At 39.0% G+C, this 17,171-nt stretch overlaps 1 protein-coding gene across 13 annotated transcripts in view; it reads right to left on the bottom strand.

Moving 5' to 3' along the window:
- The window catches only part of LDB3 (LIM domain binding 3), a 127,303-nt gene that overhangs the window by 61,366 nt on the left and 48,766 nt on the right, over positions 1–17,171 (bottom strand). For 10 of the 13 annotated variants that reach the window (XM_040607175.1, XM_040607169.1, XM_040607178.1 and 7 more), the window contains exons 4-5: positions 10,950–11,025; positions 3,105–3,511 (exon numbers count right to left, since the gene is read on the bottom strand). In XM_040607175.1, coding sequence (XP_040463109.1) covers positions 3,105–3,511; positions 10,950–11,025 — 483 coding nt within the window. The remainder of the gene's footprint in view (positions 1–3,104; positions 3,512–10,949; positions 11,026–17,171) is intronic. The other 3 variants (XM_040607182.1, XM_040607179.1, XM_040607181.1) reach the window with 1 other exon arrangement.

Raw genomic sequence — 17,171 nt, 5'->3', positions numbered from 1 at the left:
GTGGACTCTGATGCCTGCTTTAATCTTCTAATCCAGGCCTCTGCCTTATACATAAAATAATATTTCAAAGGCAGAACTACCATCCCTAAAATACACCTTAATTAGAGGAAACACTTGTTTGCATATAAAAGTATGTTCAAAGATAAAAATCATTACATGCACACACCAAGAACAGCTCAACAGCCATGTCTCTAAAGATTTTTGATGTGAAGAAGCTACTACAGCTTCCTTCAAAAAGAATAAAGCCTTACTTCTCCTTATGCTTAGCATGAGATGAGAAAAACCTCTCCAGTTCAGAGCCACACATTATTTTAGTTTGATTCTAAATACGGACATGTATGAAACACCCAACTTGCTACTCAGAGAGGTCACACTAAGAAGCTAGTAACCCAAGCCACCTGGCACGTACTTGTGGGACAGGTATTTACTGCCCTTAACCTAAAGTGTGAAAAATAACTTACACTGGAATGAAAAAGAACCACGTTACAAGCTATGACTCACTCTTCGTATTTATTCATACTCCCCTTTCCAGAGCTTTCAGCACATCAAGTGCTGCACTCTTAACGGGCCACCTCTATTTTTCACCCTGGGCCAGAGTGATGAAGCTTTAATGTAAAAGTGTATCAGAAAAACAGATGCTTTGTTATTCTCCACAGATCAAGGAAATAATCTCAAAAACAATTTCAGCTTTCTGATAGCATTTTCCAAAGGGTTTAGCTAAACCTCCAGCAGGAATTCACACAATTAAGTTTAAATGATTTGGTGAACAGGACGCCAAATGGAAATATGAAATATACCTTAAGATCAACCCCCAAACTTGAATCTTATAGCTTTTTACCATACTGCTAAGTGCATGTCCATGAATGCATAATAAATTCACAGTTTTGAAGCACCATAATTTCATAATCTTTACACAGAATCTCATGCTGTACTATATGATAAGAACATCCCTGCCAAAGTCCTGAGCTGATTTTGCAGACCTTACAGGGCTTTCCTTCTACCCGCTTTCACATATATCCACAATGAGATCAAGACTATCATGGATGACACCAAGCCCCAAGGCGGTTACAGGTTCCACGTTACGCTCCACAGGGCATCAGGAAAGATGCCTCTCACTTCATGGGTAACACTCCAGTGGGAGTGGGAATGACAGGGTTATTGAACTCAAAATTTTTTCTGCGTGTAAACAGAGATGTACAATTTTCTGCATCTCAGAGGAATAACCTGAAGAGACACATATACTTAGTAGCTCTGGGCTCTTTCATCTTTTCAGAATGTTCCTGGGCTGCAGGATAAAGGCTGATTTTTTTTTAACAGAACATTTAGAGGATTTCTCATAAATATACTTGTTGATCAGTGCTACAGATATTACAGGCAGATAGACAGCAGCTCCCTAAAATTTTGTTCAAACTGAAAAAAAAAAATAAATCTCAGATGGTTGTTCAAAGGCAGAACCCTGCTTTGTAATTCAGTGCACTGCCACAGGCGTGCACTAACATGTGTACATGTAAAGGAGACATAAAACAGAAAAGCAGCAGAGTGAAGACAGTGAAGAAGTGTTTTCTGCAGGTACAGCTTCTCTGCAGCCCAATAATCACTTGTCATATTACATAGTCCTATCGCAGTGCCCTCTGGAATCAACAGAATGGTTCACATTGACTTTGGTGAGTGAGGGGTGCAGCCGTGTTGTAGTTTTGAAAACAAAGAAACAGTCAGAATGCTGAGCCATCCGAAACAGAGCCCCTTCCCCCTTTACCCCTGCAGATGTTCAGGAGGGTTGTAAAGACAGTGGGAGAAAGATAACGAGATACACTCCCGGGAAACTTTGCATATTGAAATAAGACAAGGATTAGTTCTCCTCAAGAAAACTGTAAATTAAGAGAGAAGCATTCTGAGGTTTATTTTGCTGATCTTGCTTACTAACTGAAATTACTTTCTTCAAAACACTAATTGCCTTTCTTAATTATCCATATGAGAAGGAAGGATAGGATTTTTTCAGATAAGTTAATTAGGATTGTTGGGTGCTCAAGAGAGTTACAATGAATCGTCTAAAACCGCTTGAATCATCTAGAATATGTATAAATGCTCTTTTATAAGGATAAAATATCCTTAATTTGCTACAACTTAAACCCCCTTGGTTTTACTCTTACAAAGAGCTTCTGCAGTGGGATATAAAGTACTTGAAAATATGCGTTTGCTATCAGACCTTGACTGGATGGCTGGAATTTTCTGGTTTCATACAGCCAGTCCCTAGTGTCAAAAGTACACCTTCCCCCCATGTTTAATCATAATAAGAAATTTATCTTCAATTTAAACAAACACAAATAAACAAACTAGAGATTTGTTTGCAAATTAGTACATGAAGGCATAAAAATTAGGAAAACCTGTTTCTCGTTGCTTTTTCTCATGTATTGTAGCCCAAGCTCCTCACTTCACAAACTGACTAATAAAACAGTTCATCTGCAATACAGTAACACTGAAAACCTTGACAGCATGGGATCAGACTCCCTGGGCAGTATTTGGATATCATTCCTTGTGACATACAAGCCAAGAGCACAGCTAACGGAAGTGAGACAGACAATGTTCAAACCAGAGGATTCAAAATACTGCGATCCTGACTCACTTTACATAGGAAAGCTAACACATTAAGGCAGGAATTATAGCGGGATACTCCACTAGACTAGCATGTCAGACTTGCTGGTCAAAGCAATTTCTCTTTAGGAAGGTACCAGATACCAGATCTGTTTTATAACAGCTTCTTTAACGGCTGACAGTGATACTCGGCTCTGTGAGACTGAGTGCGTTAGTTTAAATCGCTAAATGCCAGAACCCCGAGATGTTCACAGTTACTTCAGTCTTAATGTTCCTGCTCGTGCTCTGGTGGCTATTGCCAATCCATATTGCAATTCAGATCCCAAAGACGGAGAGTTATTCTGCAGTGGTACTGTGTATGTGTTTTGGGGGTTACTGGAAAATTTAATGATTGTTTGAGACCTTAATCATGATTACTAGACAAATGCACAATCGGGTAGGTACTATTACATTCATTTTTTCAGCAAATCCATTACTTATTGAACTATTAAATATTTTACCACGTTACCTACCCTCTAGGAAGTCCACCTTCCGAAGCCCTTCGGTTGAGACTTAATTTATGCATCTCAGCCATTTCCCTTAGAGTCTCTGCTGAGTAAAGGCCAATAGGGTTGTTATACTGCCTTGCAGGGCTCAGCTGGTGTATGGGACTACTGCCATCAGTCAATACAGGGCTTAGTTTGGAACCTAGGTTACTCTTTTCAGGTGAAAAGTCAGAAGTCACAGACTGAGAGGACATGGAAGATCTAACTGTGGTAGTCTTTGAGTAGGAAGAGCTATTTGAAAAGCTGATCTCTTGCTTGTTGAGGTAGCCTGAAAACGTTCCGTTTGTTGCTAAAATACTACCCATAGGCCCAGTCGCCGTGTTAGTTAGAGGACTGAAGGTTGTTCTGTTGCCATTGATTTCCCAAGCAGGTTCCTGTAGTAGCAAACATGCAGGCCAAGAAAAGAAAAAAAGAAAAGAGCAATCATAGAACACATGCAAAAATAACATATCTGCAATTACTGCTTTCTAAACATATTGATAAACTTGCAATAAATAGGTTGGGGCCAAAGCATCCAACCTTTCAGGGAAGATTTTCAACACAGAAACACATTGTTGTAAGATAAGGAAAGCAGAGCATACTCAGGCATTATTTTTTTTTTACTGGGTTTTAGTTGGAATTGACAAGTAAAGAAGCTTAACATTAAGAAAGCATTTGCTACTAGTCAACTTCATAGCAATAAGTTTATATAAAGACAACACTAATAATTTCTAGGATAATTAAGAAATAGTTAAAAAAATGTCTTGAGGTCAGAATCATTTGAGATAATATAAGTCATAACATAAAAGTCAATGCCCTTATTATAAAAACATAATGATTCTAAACCACACCATTCTATTTTCCACGAGTACACTTCAAGTTATTGAAGGCCACACATTGCATTGCTTTTAGAGGCTCTGGCTCATGCTAATTAGGCCATGCAGCACAGTTAGCAGATAGACCAACAGGACTTGAGAACAGGTACTGCTCAGCGGGTAGGATGCTTCTATCCTGATCATTTCTGCATAATTTCCACCTGAAGGAATGTGTGCATGAGTATGTAGATGAGGAGCGTATGATCCTACAGCCATGTCCCAGGTAATATTCCTAACGAGGACAGCAGGATGTATTGTCTTAGTCAAAGTCACAGGAATTTCTCCTACCCCATACCCATAGAAGTCTGTGCTGGTGCTCAAATTAGGAACATTCCACCAAAGCCCATCCTGGAAAACTGTAGTATATGCTTCAATGTCATAAAAGATTTGCTATTAATGCAGCTTAGTGAAACCAAAATAAAAGGTAATATCAAAAAAGAAAAATACTGCTTTTTCAGCAACACAGTGCAGGAAATAAGTTGTCACGTGGGTTCTGCGGAAGTTTCACGTAAAACTCATGCTTATGTTGCCTAAAACACCCCATCACTGCTTCAAGCTTATTCTGATGCAAAACCATCCAGAGCTTCCTGGGAAGCACAGAGCACCTTTAGGGTTAAACTGCCTCACTTCCTTCCAGCTGCTGGCAGCTGCAGTGACCACAGCCCTATTATGCTTTTTGGAAGTCTGCCTACACGCAGTATGGACAATTTTATGAAAGAGGAATAAAAACCACTCTCAGGGGGGTCATTTTATACCTTTACTCTCAGTTTTCTTACTCTTTAGCTTCTAAAGGCTCAGTGACCTCAACATGAATAGCAAGATTCTAATATTGATTAGCATCTTTTTAATGTTTACCTTTTGAACCTAGCATCCCAAGTGCTGGAACTCATTAGCGCATGTTTTAAAATAATGAATGATATAGTTCCGAAAGCTGTTTTATTCTTCACTTTTGTTTGTAGTTACGTACTTCGGATAAAAAAAAAAAAAAAAAGGTATAGCTGAGGTACCCCACAAACTATTTGAATGCTTGGCAATTTACAGATTTCCCTGGAGCCATGATATCAATTTGTATGTTATTTGGGAATCTCCTGGCTCCAACCAAACTTGGGTTACATTGATTTTGCTACAGGAGAAGGATCACTTCAGCCTCTCCCTCTGGACCTAGATATGCTGCAGCCATAACTAGTACCCAGAGGTGGTGAGGCTCACAGTTAAGAGGCCCACCAGTAATGCTGGCAGCATGCTGCAGTCCGGCTCCGGGGGACAGGGACAGGCAGGGGACATTACCCTGAAGAAGGGATGGAGCCCACCATCTGCTGCCAGGGAAAGCCTGTACAAGAGCAGGTGGCAGCCTGCAAGTGAGATTTTGCCTCCTTCGGGCTGGCGCTGCTTCAGTCTCTGTCTTTAACACCTTACACACATCTCCCCCACAGTCTTGTATGAAACACTGGCCTGACAATAATTTGGCCTTTTGATTTTCTACTTTTGCTAGTATTGGTTATCATTAATGTCATTTACCAATTCTGATACTAAGGTTCACTAGAAAATTAAATATTTTATATTCTCCTCTTGGATTTTTTTATATTGCATATTTAAGCTTGGGGAGATTACATTTGAAAAAAACAAGACAATATGGCCTGATTAATTAAAATTAATTGCTATGCTCCCCGCGCCTCCCCCCCCAAAGGTCTAAGGATATAATTAATTATAATGTTAAATACATTGAATATGTTTTGAAGCAAAAAATGTAAGGCCGATAAAATGAACGGAGACTATTTTTCTTAGTAATAAACAGGAAGAGATTTTAGCTGGCATTAATAGCTGCCTGAGGCCATAGAAATAGATAATCCTAAAAGCGTTTTTCAGACTATGCCTTTTTAAATAAGTATATTAGAATTACATACTTCAGTCATTATACCCTGACACAGCGAACAACTAACCTTTAAGTGGCCTACTGAAGCTTTCAAGTATCATTAAACAAACAGAAAACAGGGATTCTCTCTAAAAATGCGATGTAAAAGAGGCACAAATGCACAAGGCTACATTCATAAATTAAGTCACCACTTGTGCAAATGAGTTTTACATGCTAGCAGAGAGGGACAAACCAAGTATTTTAAAAAGACTTCAGAAGTAGTAGAGAATAAAAAGGATATGCCAGAGTTACATTTGTTTGTTACCCTGAAAACTGTGGCTTTTATCTAAGTTAACTGTGGGTTTTCTTTCTTAAGCCCGTAATAAAAGGACATACAAGGAGATCTGATTATAAAGTATCAGTTTCGACTGCTAATGAGAGAAATGCCTGGTTATTTCCTTAATCCTAAAGCATTTTCATAGTTTTGGTGTTACTGGATGCTAATAGTAGGCAAATGGAAAATTATAGAACCTCCATAAAAAATTATGGTTAATGATTTTGTTCACCTTTATGACATGAATGGAGTTTTGCTTTCAGTCCTCAAACAACTTCCACCTGGAATACCAGCATGCTGGTAACTCAATGATAGAATTCCTAGGGACCCAGCAGTGCCAGGTTAGCGTTCTCCATTTTAAAATAATATTCATGGTAGTTTTAAGGTAGTTGTTTTCCCTGCGTTCAGGGGGAAAGGGATGAAAGAGGAAGCTTCTAAAGAATTACTGCCCAGTAATCAGCTTATTTAGTGCTTTCCTTTTGTGATTGACAAAGAATGTCTCATTCCATTTATTCCCAGTAGGGTATTTTAGAATTTTTTTTCCTCCAGTTCAGTGGCAAAACCAGATCAATGCAGCATTTCTGAAACCATTTCTGAATGTGAAGGTCAAATTTCTAATACAGAGCAGCAGCACGGCTTTTAGCATTACATCACTTGAAATGCAGCCAACAGCAACAAACGTTCCCCTGTTTCCCATCTCTCGGTCATCCCATTCTGTTTCAGCCTCTGGCTGGAAAAAAGCAAGCACAACATCTCGAGCTATGCAAGTCTGATGCTACCCTGCAGCCGACCAGAAGAGGAGGCTCTGACACCGACCAAAGGGCTCCTTGCCTCGAGAGCAGGCTGTGATCCTGCAGCAAGCCCTTACTACTAGGGGGAAACTGCGTTTTACTTTCCCAGTGTAATAATGTCAGTGAATAAGCTTAAAACTGACAGATGTAGAGGAGCCTCAAACATTTAGGAATAGAAGGAAGCTATGCATCAGCTCAGTTTCCATTCTGAAAAATTATTATTTCCTTTATAAATATTCAATTTCTATGAAAGGCAAATATTCCTTCTTGTGTATCAGAGAAGTGAGAAACAAATTTACATCGGAAGACAAACCACCGGTTTTTCAGGCCCTCTTCCTTTGGCAGCCCATGTTCTATTCATCTATTGCTATAACCATACAATCTTCATTCACCTTTTGCACTTCTGGGAGAACAATTTTAATGCTATACTAATGAATTTGACCTCCCAACGTGACCATGAAACAGTTGTTGCTTTAAACTTTTTTATAGAAAGAAGAAAAAGGAGGCACCATGGCATTAAATTACTCTGCTCAAAGACATCCAACAAATAGCTTTTGGTTCAGGCAGCTCTTTCATCCTATGCTTTAATTAAAAGTCAATCATCTCTTCACCTGTTTTCTTTTAGCCACATAGGTTCCCAAATTTGGCAGGAAACAAATCATAAGCATTATGAGATCCTCACTGGGACTCTGAAATAAGTGTGTTCAATACTGTTTCATAAATGGGACAACACATGGTCATAGCATTAAAATTAAAGAGGCTGTCTTAATACCTTTATGCAGAGGAACAAATGTTAAAGCTATGCTTAGCCTTAAAGCTTCAGCTTGAACATTTTGAACTGCACCAGGCTGAATCTTCACCTGTATTTTCCTTCTCAAAAAGCTGCAAGAACTCCTTGACTGATGATGGATTAGTTTCAAGCCCTTGGACTCATACTACTCTTATTTGAATGCTTTCAGCATGAGTTATGCCCATTCTTCCAGCTATACCACACCCGTGCAAAAGACTTGACTAAATCTTTTGACTAAATAAAAAAGATTTGACTAAACTAAGTAAAAATTGTTTCAAGTTCAAGATTGAGATGTCAGATAAGGGAATAGTGAATCTGCAAATCAGTCAAACTTGTATTTCTAGTAATGGCCCTACAGCCCAGCTGATGCCATACTCATGGTTGCAGAACCTGTACCATCCATAATGTTGATCAGCTCAAGAAAGTAAGGAGAGAATTCATGTTACTTGTGGAATCTAGAAAAATTTCTATCATGGTGAAGAACTCTGGGGTTTTTATATCTTCCTTACATCTTTGTAAAAGAAAGTATCCTTATTTTTCTAAAACACAAAATCATGACCATAGCAGTCAAAGAAGAAATACATGCTTGAAAATTAGTGGAAGCTGCAATCAGGTCAGCAATATCGCACAAGAGGATTTATGGTTTAAACTAGGCATTGAACTTGCACATGCAGATTTTTTTAGCTAACATTGCCATGCCTTAACCTTGACTCAGAGAAAGGTGAGAAAAAACTTCTCTCAATGTTTGATGACAACACCGCCGTGACTGTCTTGAAATGTAGTTTGTTGCTTTTTTTTTTTTTTTTTTGAAATGCAATTGAATTCATTTCATGTGAACCGTGAGTCTAAACACTGTCAAGTAGTGATGCAGAGGTGACAGCTCATGCTTATTTGTCACGGAATTCTTCATTTCTACAGTGATACTGTAACTGGAAATAACAAAGGGACAAGCAAAGAAACCTTGATTTTTAAAGTATTTTTAGTGTAACACACCTTATTGCAACAACCCCATACCACTGTTTGTATCAGCAAAGACTTTTTATCCCGGACCTTCAGACTTCTCCAGTGGTTCAATGCCTTCATTCCCTTCTAAACCATGCTCAGAGAAGAATTTTTCTTCAGCTAAAAATTACTGTTGTCTACTAGTGTATAGTGGTGACACAAACGTCACTCCTCTTGCCCTGCACAGGGCCCCCACTCTAGCACTCTACTGCTACCTCTTCCCCCTGGGCCAAAGACCCTACACCTAAGAACACCTTTCTGAATACTGCTAGATACCCTGTTTCCCACCATACCTTCTCCTAGATGACACCCTTTTCCTTCAGAAAGCTCCCAGTAAATCTCTTTTCCAGCTGCAAGTACCACCTGTAGCCCATTCAGAACAGGCTGCCTCCAACAGCTCTTATAAACCCTTCCTAAGCACCAAAACACAGAATTCTGAAGTGTGAGACAACATGCTCCTGAAAAAGGGCTGAGTCCTTTGATCCTCACCTCTCTCTGAAGGGTTAAAATAGGAAATGTAAAGTCACTTTAGAACTTTAATGCCAAATTAAACTTTTAGGACCTTTAAAATAACCTACAGTGTACAGTGTGTGGAGTTACCTTTTCTATAGGGTACATAGGAAGAAAAAGGGTTTGTGTGGTAAGCAGCCTTAAATACCTATGGCAGTAATTCTAAAAATGATGCTTGCCAGGGAAAAAATGCACCTAATACAAAGTCATGAAAACCTGATGTATAAAAGCTTTTACGTGCCTGTGGTGGAAGGCAAATTTGTCACACCTGCACAGGGTCCCCAAAAAGATAGTTGTCAGTCTTGTGTTGGTGAATAATTCTGAAAAGATGTGTCTGCTTGCTGCCTTGAAAACTAACAGCATTCTGTGTAGTTCATGAGGGAAAACAAGTACTCTCTCCCCCTTCCTGTCCCTAATACTCTGCTGGTGCAGTCTAACTACAAGAATGATTCATCATTTTTGTTCTAGGAATTTCACAGTACTGTTCAGTGACTCTTTCAGTAACTTTCTCCAAGATAACTTTTATAAAATCATGATATAGGCAGAAACAACTCAGCAAGATAAAATCCTAATTTCATCATCCCTTTACAAGATCTGGAGTGAAATAACATTATTTCTGTCTCAACTAATATGTGGTCAGGCAGGTTCATTTAAAATTTGACAAAATAAAATCGAATCAAATTATTCCCCAAAGTATGTTCTCTTCTGTTACTTTGAACATATTTGCAGTGGTTACAGGGATGTTGTTACCTTCTGAGCTCTGAATTTGGAAAGCATGGTGTTTATAAAATATACTTGAAATTGATCTGTGGAACTCAGAACTGCCAAAACCAGCAGAACATCACCTAATTCCCCGTGTATTTTGACCTTCAGTGTTTCTTATTTATACTACATGCTGGGGCTAAAACTGGCACTCACAGAAGGGATAAAGTTGCCGCAATAGAGGTTTTACCTCCTCTCTACTTATCTAATTAAATTTATCAGCAATACCAATATCCTACCCAGTGCTTGACCCTAGGGATATATACCATCTTTAAGGTATCCTTGCTCCTCTGTGCCTCCAAAGATACAGATGAAGAGTTGCCAGGTACAGTCATTGAATGCTGTTTATTCTAATAGGAACATTTATTTTATGGAAGATTATGAGCTTTGACAACAGAAACCAAGCCATCCATTTCCTCTGCCACTTGCTGCAACTCATTGAATTGGCTTATCCTCTTTATTTTTTATTCTCATCTCTTTGGAATAATGTGACAAGAATGCAATATGATGCAAGCTTTCAAATGCCCTATCGTCCTCTTTCCAATTGAGTGTCTTTTCAGTTGTAGTCAGGATTTGGATACACTGAGGCATGGTCTAATGTTTTTTCCCCAAAAATCTACAAAAGCAAATGTATATTTTGAGAAGCTTTGGTAGCCTCTTGCAGCCTAGATGAAAGCTGTTCAGAATGGGTTAGACCAGATCATATAAGAGGATAGCTGGATGCTTTGGTTCTGATCAGAAATCAGCAAAAAACAGATCACTAATACATTGCACTGTGGCAGTTTTGCTGCCTGAGCATTCATTCAGTGTTTACTTATTTGGGGTGGGCAAAAGCTATTCCCTGTAGTAGGTATTTACCTTCACTGCAGTAGATAAAAATGGTATTAACTCTGGCTGAGGAGAAGTGTGTCACATACCTTCTGGTGGGGAATTACAGTCCTGGGAGTGTCAATTCTGGGTGCTGTGGTTGAAACTGGCACTGGACGTTTAGATCTGGGGACCAAAAACCAAAAAAAAATTAGCAATCTGGACTCTATTTTCCAGCTCTAATTTCACACAAAAATGAAAAACGCTGCTTCCTCAGGAGTGAAAGCTAAGCATAGCCTAGACTTATTCTAAATATCGTCATGCTTTCTCTACATTCTCATTTACAAAGGTCTTAAATGTGAAAAAAGTTTGATATAGTTTCTCTGAATGATAAAAAGCCACCAGTTACGGACGCAGCCTCTGACTTGGGTGATCATCTGTTTTCCAGTACCTTGTGGCAAACTGCATTTTCATATATGACAATCATCCACAACTAGGTAAATTCAGGTTTGGGAAGCACTCTGGAAAAACAACTCTGAAGGTTTTTAAAATGCAGAGACTAAACTTCGGTACTGAGGCATCTCAAGATCAACTCCTCAAAAGATTATTACTTAATAGCTTAAACTGTATAGCAACTGCCATGATTTAAACACCTCTGCAGGAAGAAACACGGTCTTGATTTCAGATTATTTAGTTTGAAAAGGAGCAGATCACAACTGAATTAGCCACACTCCACTCCAGATGCCTGCCTTTCGCCTCTATTTGACAAGAATATGTACGTGATCATTTCAAACCAAAAAATACATCCCACTAAAATGCTTTCAAAACACGCAGTTCACCCTTTCATCGGAACTGAACACAGAAAGCACAGTGGCAAATGCTAACTGAAGCCCCCAGGCAGCTCGGGTTAGTAAAGGTGTATTTGTGGGAGGTGTTGCGGGAACCTGCATAGTGCTGAACGTCCCCCAGAAACCTTTCCAGTTACACATGTGATCACCAGAGAAAATGAAATGAAAAATGTGAAAATAGTGAAAAAAATCATAATTATACAAGTAATACCCTATTGCCAACTTACAGATCAGGATTATGCCTGGAATTCTCATCACTAAAATGCGTATTTCAAAATTAAAACAGGTACAAAAATGAAGTAAAAATACTTCAAAGCATACATATCAAGTAGAAGTGACTGAGACATTTGGAATTGTTTGCTTTAGACAGGAGAGGAGTAAGGGAACACATTACATAGGCTTAGAAAATAATGAATGGTAGAAAAAGGGAAATAAAACTATGTTCCTGGACATTAAGTGAAATTGAAAAGACGACACATACAGAATCGATCAAGGCAAACATTTTTACCTAGAGTACTTGATTAACCTGAGGTGAAACTCATTGCTACAAGACATCATTAAGACTATGAGAATAGCAGGATATCAGAAAGGACTAGATACTTACACCTACAACAAACCCCCCAACAGCTGTTTTAGATGGGGTAACAATAAGTAGCCATACAGATTCTCATTTTTCATGGCCCACCTTAAAAGACTGATGATGAAAGAGCCCCTGTGTTAGGTTCATTATTTCCTTACTGAGGGCTGTGTTGCGCTTTCCACCGAAACACTTACGAGTGGCACCTACCCGAGACAGAAAGCTGAGCTAGACAAAAACTGGGCTCATCCATAGCACCAATCCCTGCACTAATACCTAGCTTCACATGGAGCTGCGTATTTAGTTTTAGCTGTCACACAGAAAATAATTCTATAAGCAGAATTAAACAAACAAACAACCAACAACAAAAAAAGGAGGAGTTGGGGGTGGGGGGGGTGGGGTGTTGGGTGGAGTGGGAAGGAGTAATCCTTAGAGGACCTGTAAGATTTCCACATAGAAGATATGGGAGTAATGCTACTTTGGGAGCTGAAAACACTGATGATGTAATAGATGCGGACCTCACAATGACATGCTATGAAAATGAACACAGTTTGAGGAGACAATGAAAACTGGCATTTTGTTAAACAATAGGCAATTAACTTGTGAAATTCACTGACAAAGGATTCCTGAAACGAGAGGCTGGAAAATTGTAAAAGGCACTAACGCTGATACTCACAGTTGGAACATATCACAATATACTCCCTAAGACAAAATTATCGAAGAAATATATACCTTCAGGTTCTAAGAACAAGAGCTAATTGCTTAGAACAGACTTTCCTCAGGCGAGTTACTAACTGATGTTCCCTCAGCAGTGAGTGCCATACCCTCCCGCCAACCATTTTAGCTTCAAAAGAGAAACGATAGATCATATTCATGAGAGACACACAAGTACGGTGAAAGACAGTGAGAAAGAAAAAAAAAAAAAGAAGATCAGCTGCAGCCCAGAACACAAAATTGCTGAAAATTGACTGTGACAGTTTCCAAACAGACAAAGATTATGGGGGAGATTCCGATCTTCCTTCCATCGGTGCCATTTCTGGGTACACCCAGTTATTTCTGTGAAGTTACGTGGGGAGACCTGGGCATACTCAAGACCACAGTTGGGCAGAATAGACACTATGTGTCTCCTCTGCTCTGCTCACTGACCATGAATTTTAGTGCCAAAGTTGCTCAGCTCTGTAAAGATTGTTTGTCACATACAGAGGTATAGCAAGCAACCACATACTGCACATTTGATGCGTAACTGGAAAATGTTTGTGTGCAAGCAAATGAATTTATTTACCAGGCTACTCCACGACTTCTGTTGTTTATTTTATGTCTATTTTTCCTCACTCACTACCCGGCCACAGAAGATGATGCTAAAAAGCTCTATTTATTCCACATTATTGATAAGAAACATTTGTTTTTCACAGCGCTATCCAACCAAGATTTTTATTTCACACTGACTTCTAAGGTTCCAAGATGTTACTTTAAAACAGTGAAGTTCCTACATAACTCTGCCCTGAAAGTTTATAGCTTTGATATTTAGAAACAGAATGATGAGGCTTGCTAGATTTAGCAGAGACTTGCACCAGAGAAAAGGGCAGAAGAGGTGAAGTCCATTTGTGGAATGGAAGTGTATGCACTTGCAGAATAAAGCGATTATTTACATAAGAGCCATTACTCTTCCAGGAAAACCATCTGCAAGTTCAGGACGTTTTTTTCCCCTCCCTCTTTTGCTAGATGAATCAAATCCTGCAGCAACACAAATTTGCTTTTCAAGTGATGATGGTGCTGTTATAAACATGTATTCCCAGGTTTACATTTTAATCCATTGATTGCAAAATTATTTTAGTCCAAACATTCAGAGAGCGTACCTGCTTAGTAGGGCTATGAGAAGGATGAAAGTCCAAATTTCACAAATGACTGTGGTAAATTTAGGCTGATGTTGAAATGTTCTGCCCAGGTTGTTTATTTGAAGTAATTAACTTGATCTGAACTTTTAGACATTTTCTTCTGTATTTTCACAATTGAAAATGGAAACAAAAACCTAATTTCACAATGAAATTTCAGAACAGTTCTAATGATGATAAAATACATCATTCTGGTATTTTTAAAATTCTTCTCCTTTCCACAGATACACCACCCCACCCGCACCCTGCACCACAATACTGGTTCTCTTTCTTAATGAAGTTCAAAACCAAGATGGATGTAGTTTTACAAAGCAGTTCAATTTTGATAGCACTGCTGATATGGCTGTCAAAATTTCTGCTTGTTCCAACCGACCTAAATATATCTTTCATTGAAGAGCACTTGACTTCAATCCTGCTATCTTTGCACTCAAAGCAAAGGTTCATTAGGAGTCAACTGCATTAAGAGGAGTTGCCTGCCTAAGAAGGGGCTGCAAAATAGTTCTGTCTGTGATCACTACCAGTTTAACCTGTGTCCTCAGGGGAGCACAACACTGTACGTGCAGAGAGGTGACATGATCTAAGAGATAATAGCTCTTTTTCAGCTTCATGTGGCTTTTTTATATTTCATATCTTCCTCAGTCAGCATCTATCTTTTCTACCTCTCAGGACAGGTAAAAATCAGCATTTCTTTTCTTACAGTAAACTTTTGCTTTCATTTTATTACACATGAGCACTTATTTATACCTTGTTGAGCATCTTAATAATTGCATCTTAATATTTCAACCGCTAGAAAATGAAAACTGGTCAAGTGCATGGAAGGGTAATAAACCAGATTGGATTAGGGTTAGAAATGCTTAGAAAACATTTTACACACTTTACTTATCACCTAATTGAAACGGAGTCATTCTGGAGTGAAGCAGGTAAACACGCAGTAGGACACAAAACAAAAGAGCATGTAGAACTGGGCTTCTGATACACATCTACTTTAATGCAATAATATTCCTGACAATTTGGCCATGGTGGGGAGACATAAGAGGGGCAGAATAAATATTACTCAGGGTTAGCCATTTGAGGTGTCCATTTAATAAGTGCTAAGATCAGTAACGTGTCAGTTAAATCTTCAGCTAAACAGTGAATCAAGCAGCCAAACAGAAGCTGCTTCTTGTTTGTAAATCTTGCACAGAAGATCTTGAGTCTCGTCTGGGACACCAGCAAACAGTCTTAGTGACTCCAACAAGAATCACAAAGACAAAACCCTGAACATTTCACAGTACTTCAAATGTAACCGCGATGACTCTGGGGACAGAATAAGACCTACTTTCCCTGTCTCAGGATATCATGTGTGCTTGCAGTAAAATTGAAAAGTATTTCCATCAGCAGTTTTGCTTTCTATATATCAATGGCAAATGCAAATATTAGCATTTGGCTGGATGACTGATTTGTTAATTATTTCCCTGCATTGTGCTGCGCTCAGATTGCAAGACAGGCAATTATGCTTTCCAGACCTAGTGTTCATACCCACAGCAGTATTCAGACAAAAACCTCCTATGCATAAATGGCACCAACCTAAAGGGAAGCTGCTATCAAAACCAAAAATAATCTATGAAACAATTTTTTTGGAAGTACGTAACACCCATTTACCCTCAGAAGAGATCTGAGTCAGAGGCAGCCGCAAACATTATGGGATAGAAAGGGAAAAGAAAAGGGAAGAAGCCTTGGAGTTTTTTTGTGAAAGGATGGAAAGGAAGGGAACTGGAAACAGTATGCATAAAGCTGAGGTTTTTGAAAAGGAGTACGTATTAAAAAATATTGGAGAAGCAAATTCTACTCTCCTGGTCTCTCTTTGACCCTTTCTACTTCTGTGGCACCTGCACAGTTCCTGTTGCATCTTCTTAGCTCTTCCCCTCCCTCCTGCTATGTAAAATCCTTCTTTCTTGAACTGCCCCACATGCTGCCCTCCAGCGTGCTCCCTCCTGAACGGAGCAACCAGCTACCAATGCCTCCATCTCCTTAGTTGACTTGTTACCAGCCCTCAAATTCCTCCATTCCAGCAGCTCCTAGGGGCAAGGGGGAAGGCTCTGCCAGTGTCCCTGCAGCTCTGCTCTGTGTGTCTCTCCAAAGAGTATGAAGTATGGATGCTGAGCACGTGCCTGGCACTCACCCAATGCACATAGCAAGCTCTACACTTAAGCTCCATGGAGCATGGACACCTTTTTTTCAGGCAGGTTATTTTTCTTGCTGACCTCTTCTTCCTGTCTTTGCACTATTTTTAAACCATTTCCAAATGTTTCACCCCTCCTTATCACTACTGAAAACTCAGGTAACCCATAAAGAAATGTGCGTGCATCCCCAGGAAATTTCATCCAGTTATAGAACTTGATTACACTGGCATGGATTGACTTTGTATGTAAAGGTATATTGCTATCAGCAATGTTAAAAAAAAAAAAAAGACATTAATTTATATCAAAGCCATACCTTTGTTTCAAAGTAAATATAAGTAGATCATAAGAATCTGAAAAAGAGCTTGCTTTAATGCTGAATTACCAAATAGGTCGCTCAGTTATACAGTGACCTACTGCAGCCTGCAAAACCTTGTTGACGTCACTGTATTATCATTCAAATCTCTCATACAGCTAAGTTTCTTTGTTTCAAGCTGATTTTTATGAGTTTTGCTTGAGACCATTCATTCATACATTATAATCACAATGCTACTTACCTGAATTTTTAATGTTGACACCATCCAAATTCACATTTGACTTTAGATTTCATTAGAGGAGTTTTGCAAAGCCTTTCTAATTATCAGCAGTAACTCAATTTCAATAGCATAGGATTCATGAGTAAAATGCATTTTAACGAAGCTGAAACAGAATACTATTAGAGGGAGGGTGAGGGTATGGGCTCTTTTTACTTTCTACTTTTCATTTACATGTTTTCCATGGCTGTTACTGATCAGATAAAAGTGTCAGATGTTCCTCTCAAAGCTTGATTTAAAATAACAGCAGAAACATTAATATG

Source organism: Falco naumanni, chromosome 9 (genome assembly GCF_017639655.2).
Source record: "Falco naumanni isolate bFalNau1 chromosome 9, bFalNau1.pat, whole genome shotgun sequence".
In the NCBI taxonomy this organism is placed as follows: Eukaryota; Metazoa; Chordata; class Aves; order Falconiformes; family Falconidae; genus Falco; species Falco naumanni.
The sequence above is the reverse complement of the archived record's forward strand: the minus strand, read 5'-3'. Positions and strand labels throughout refer to the sequence as shown.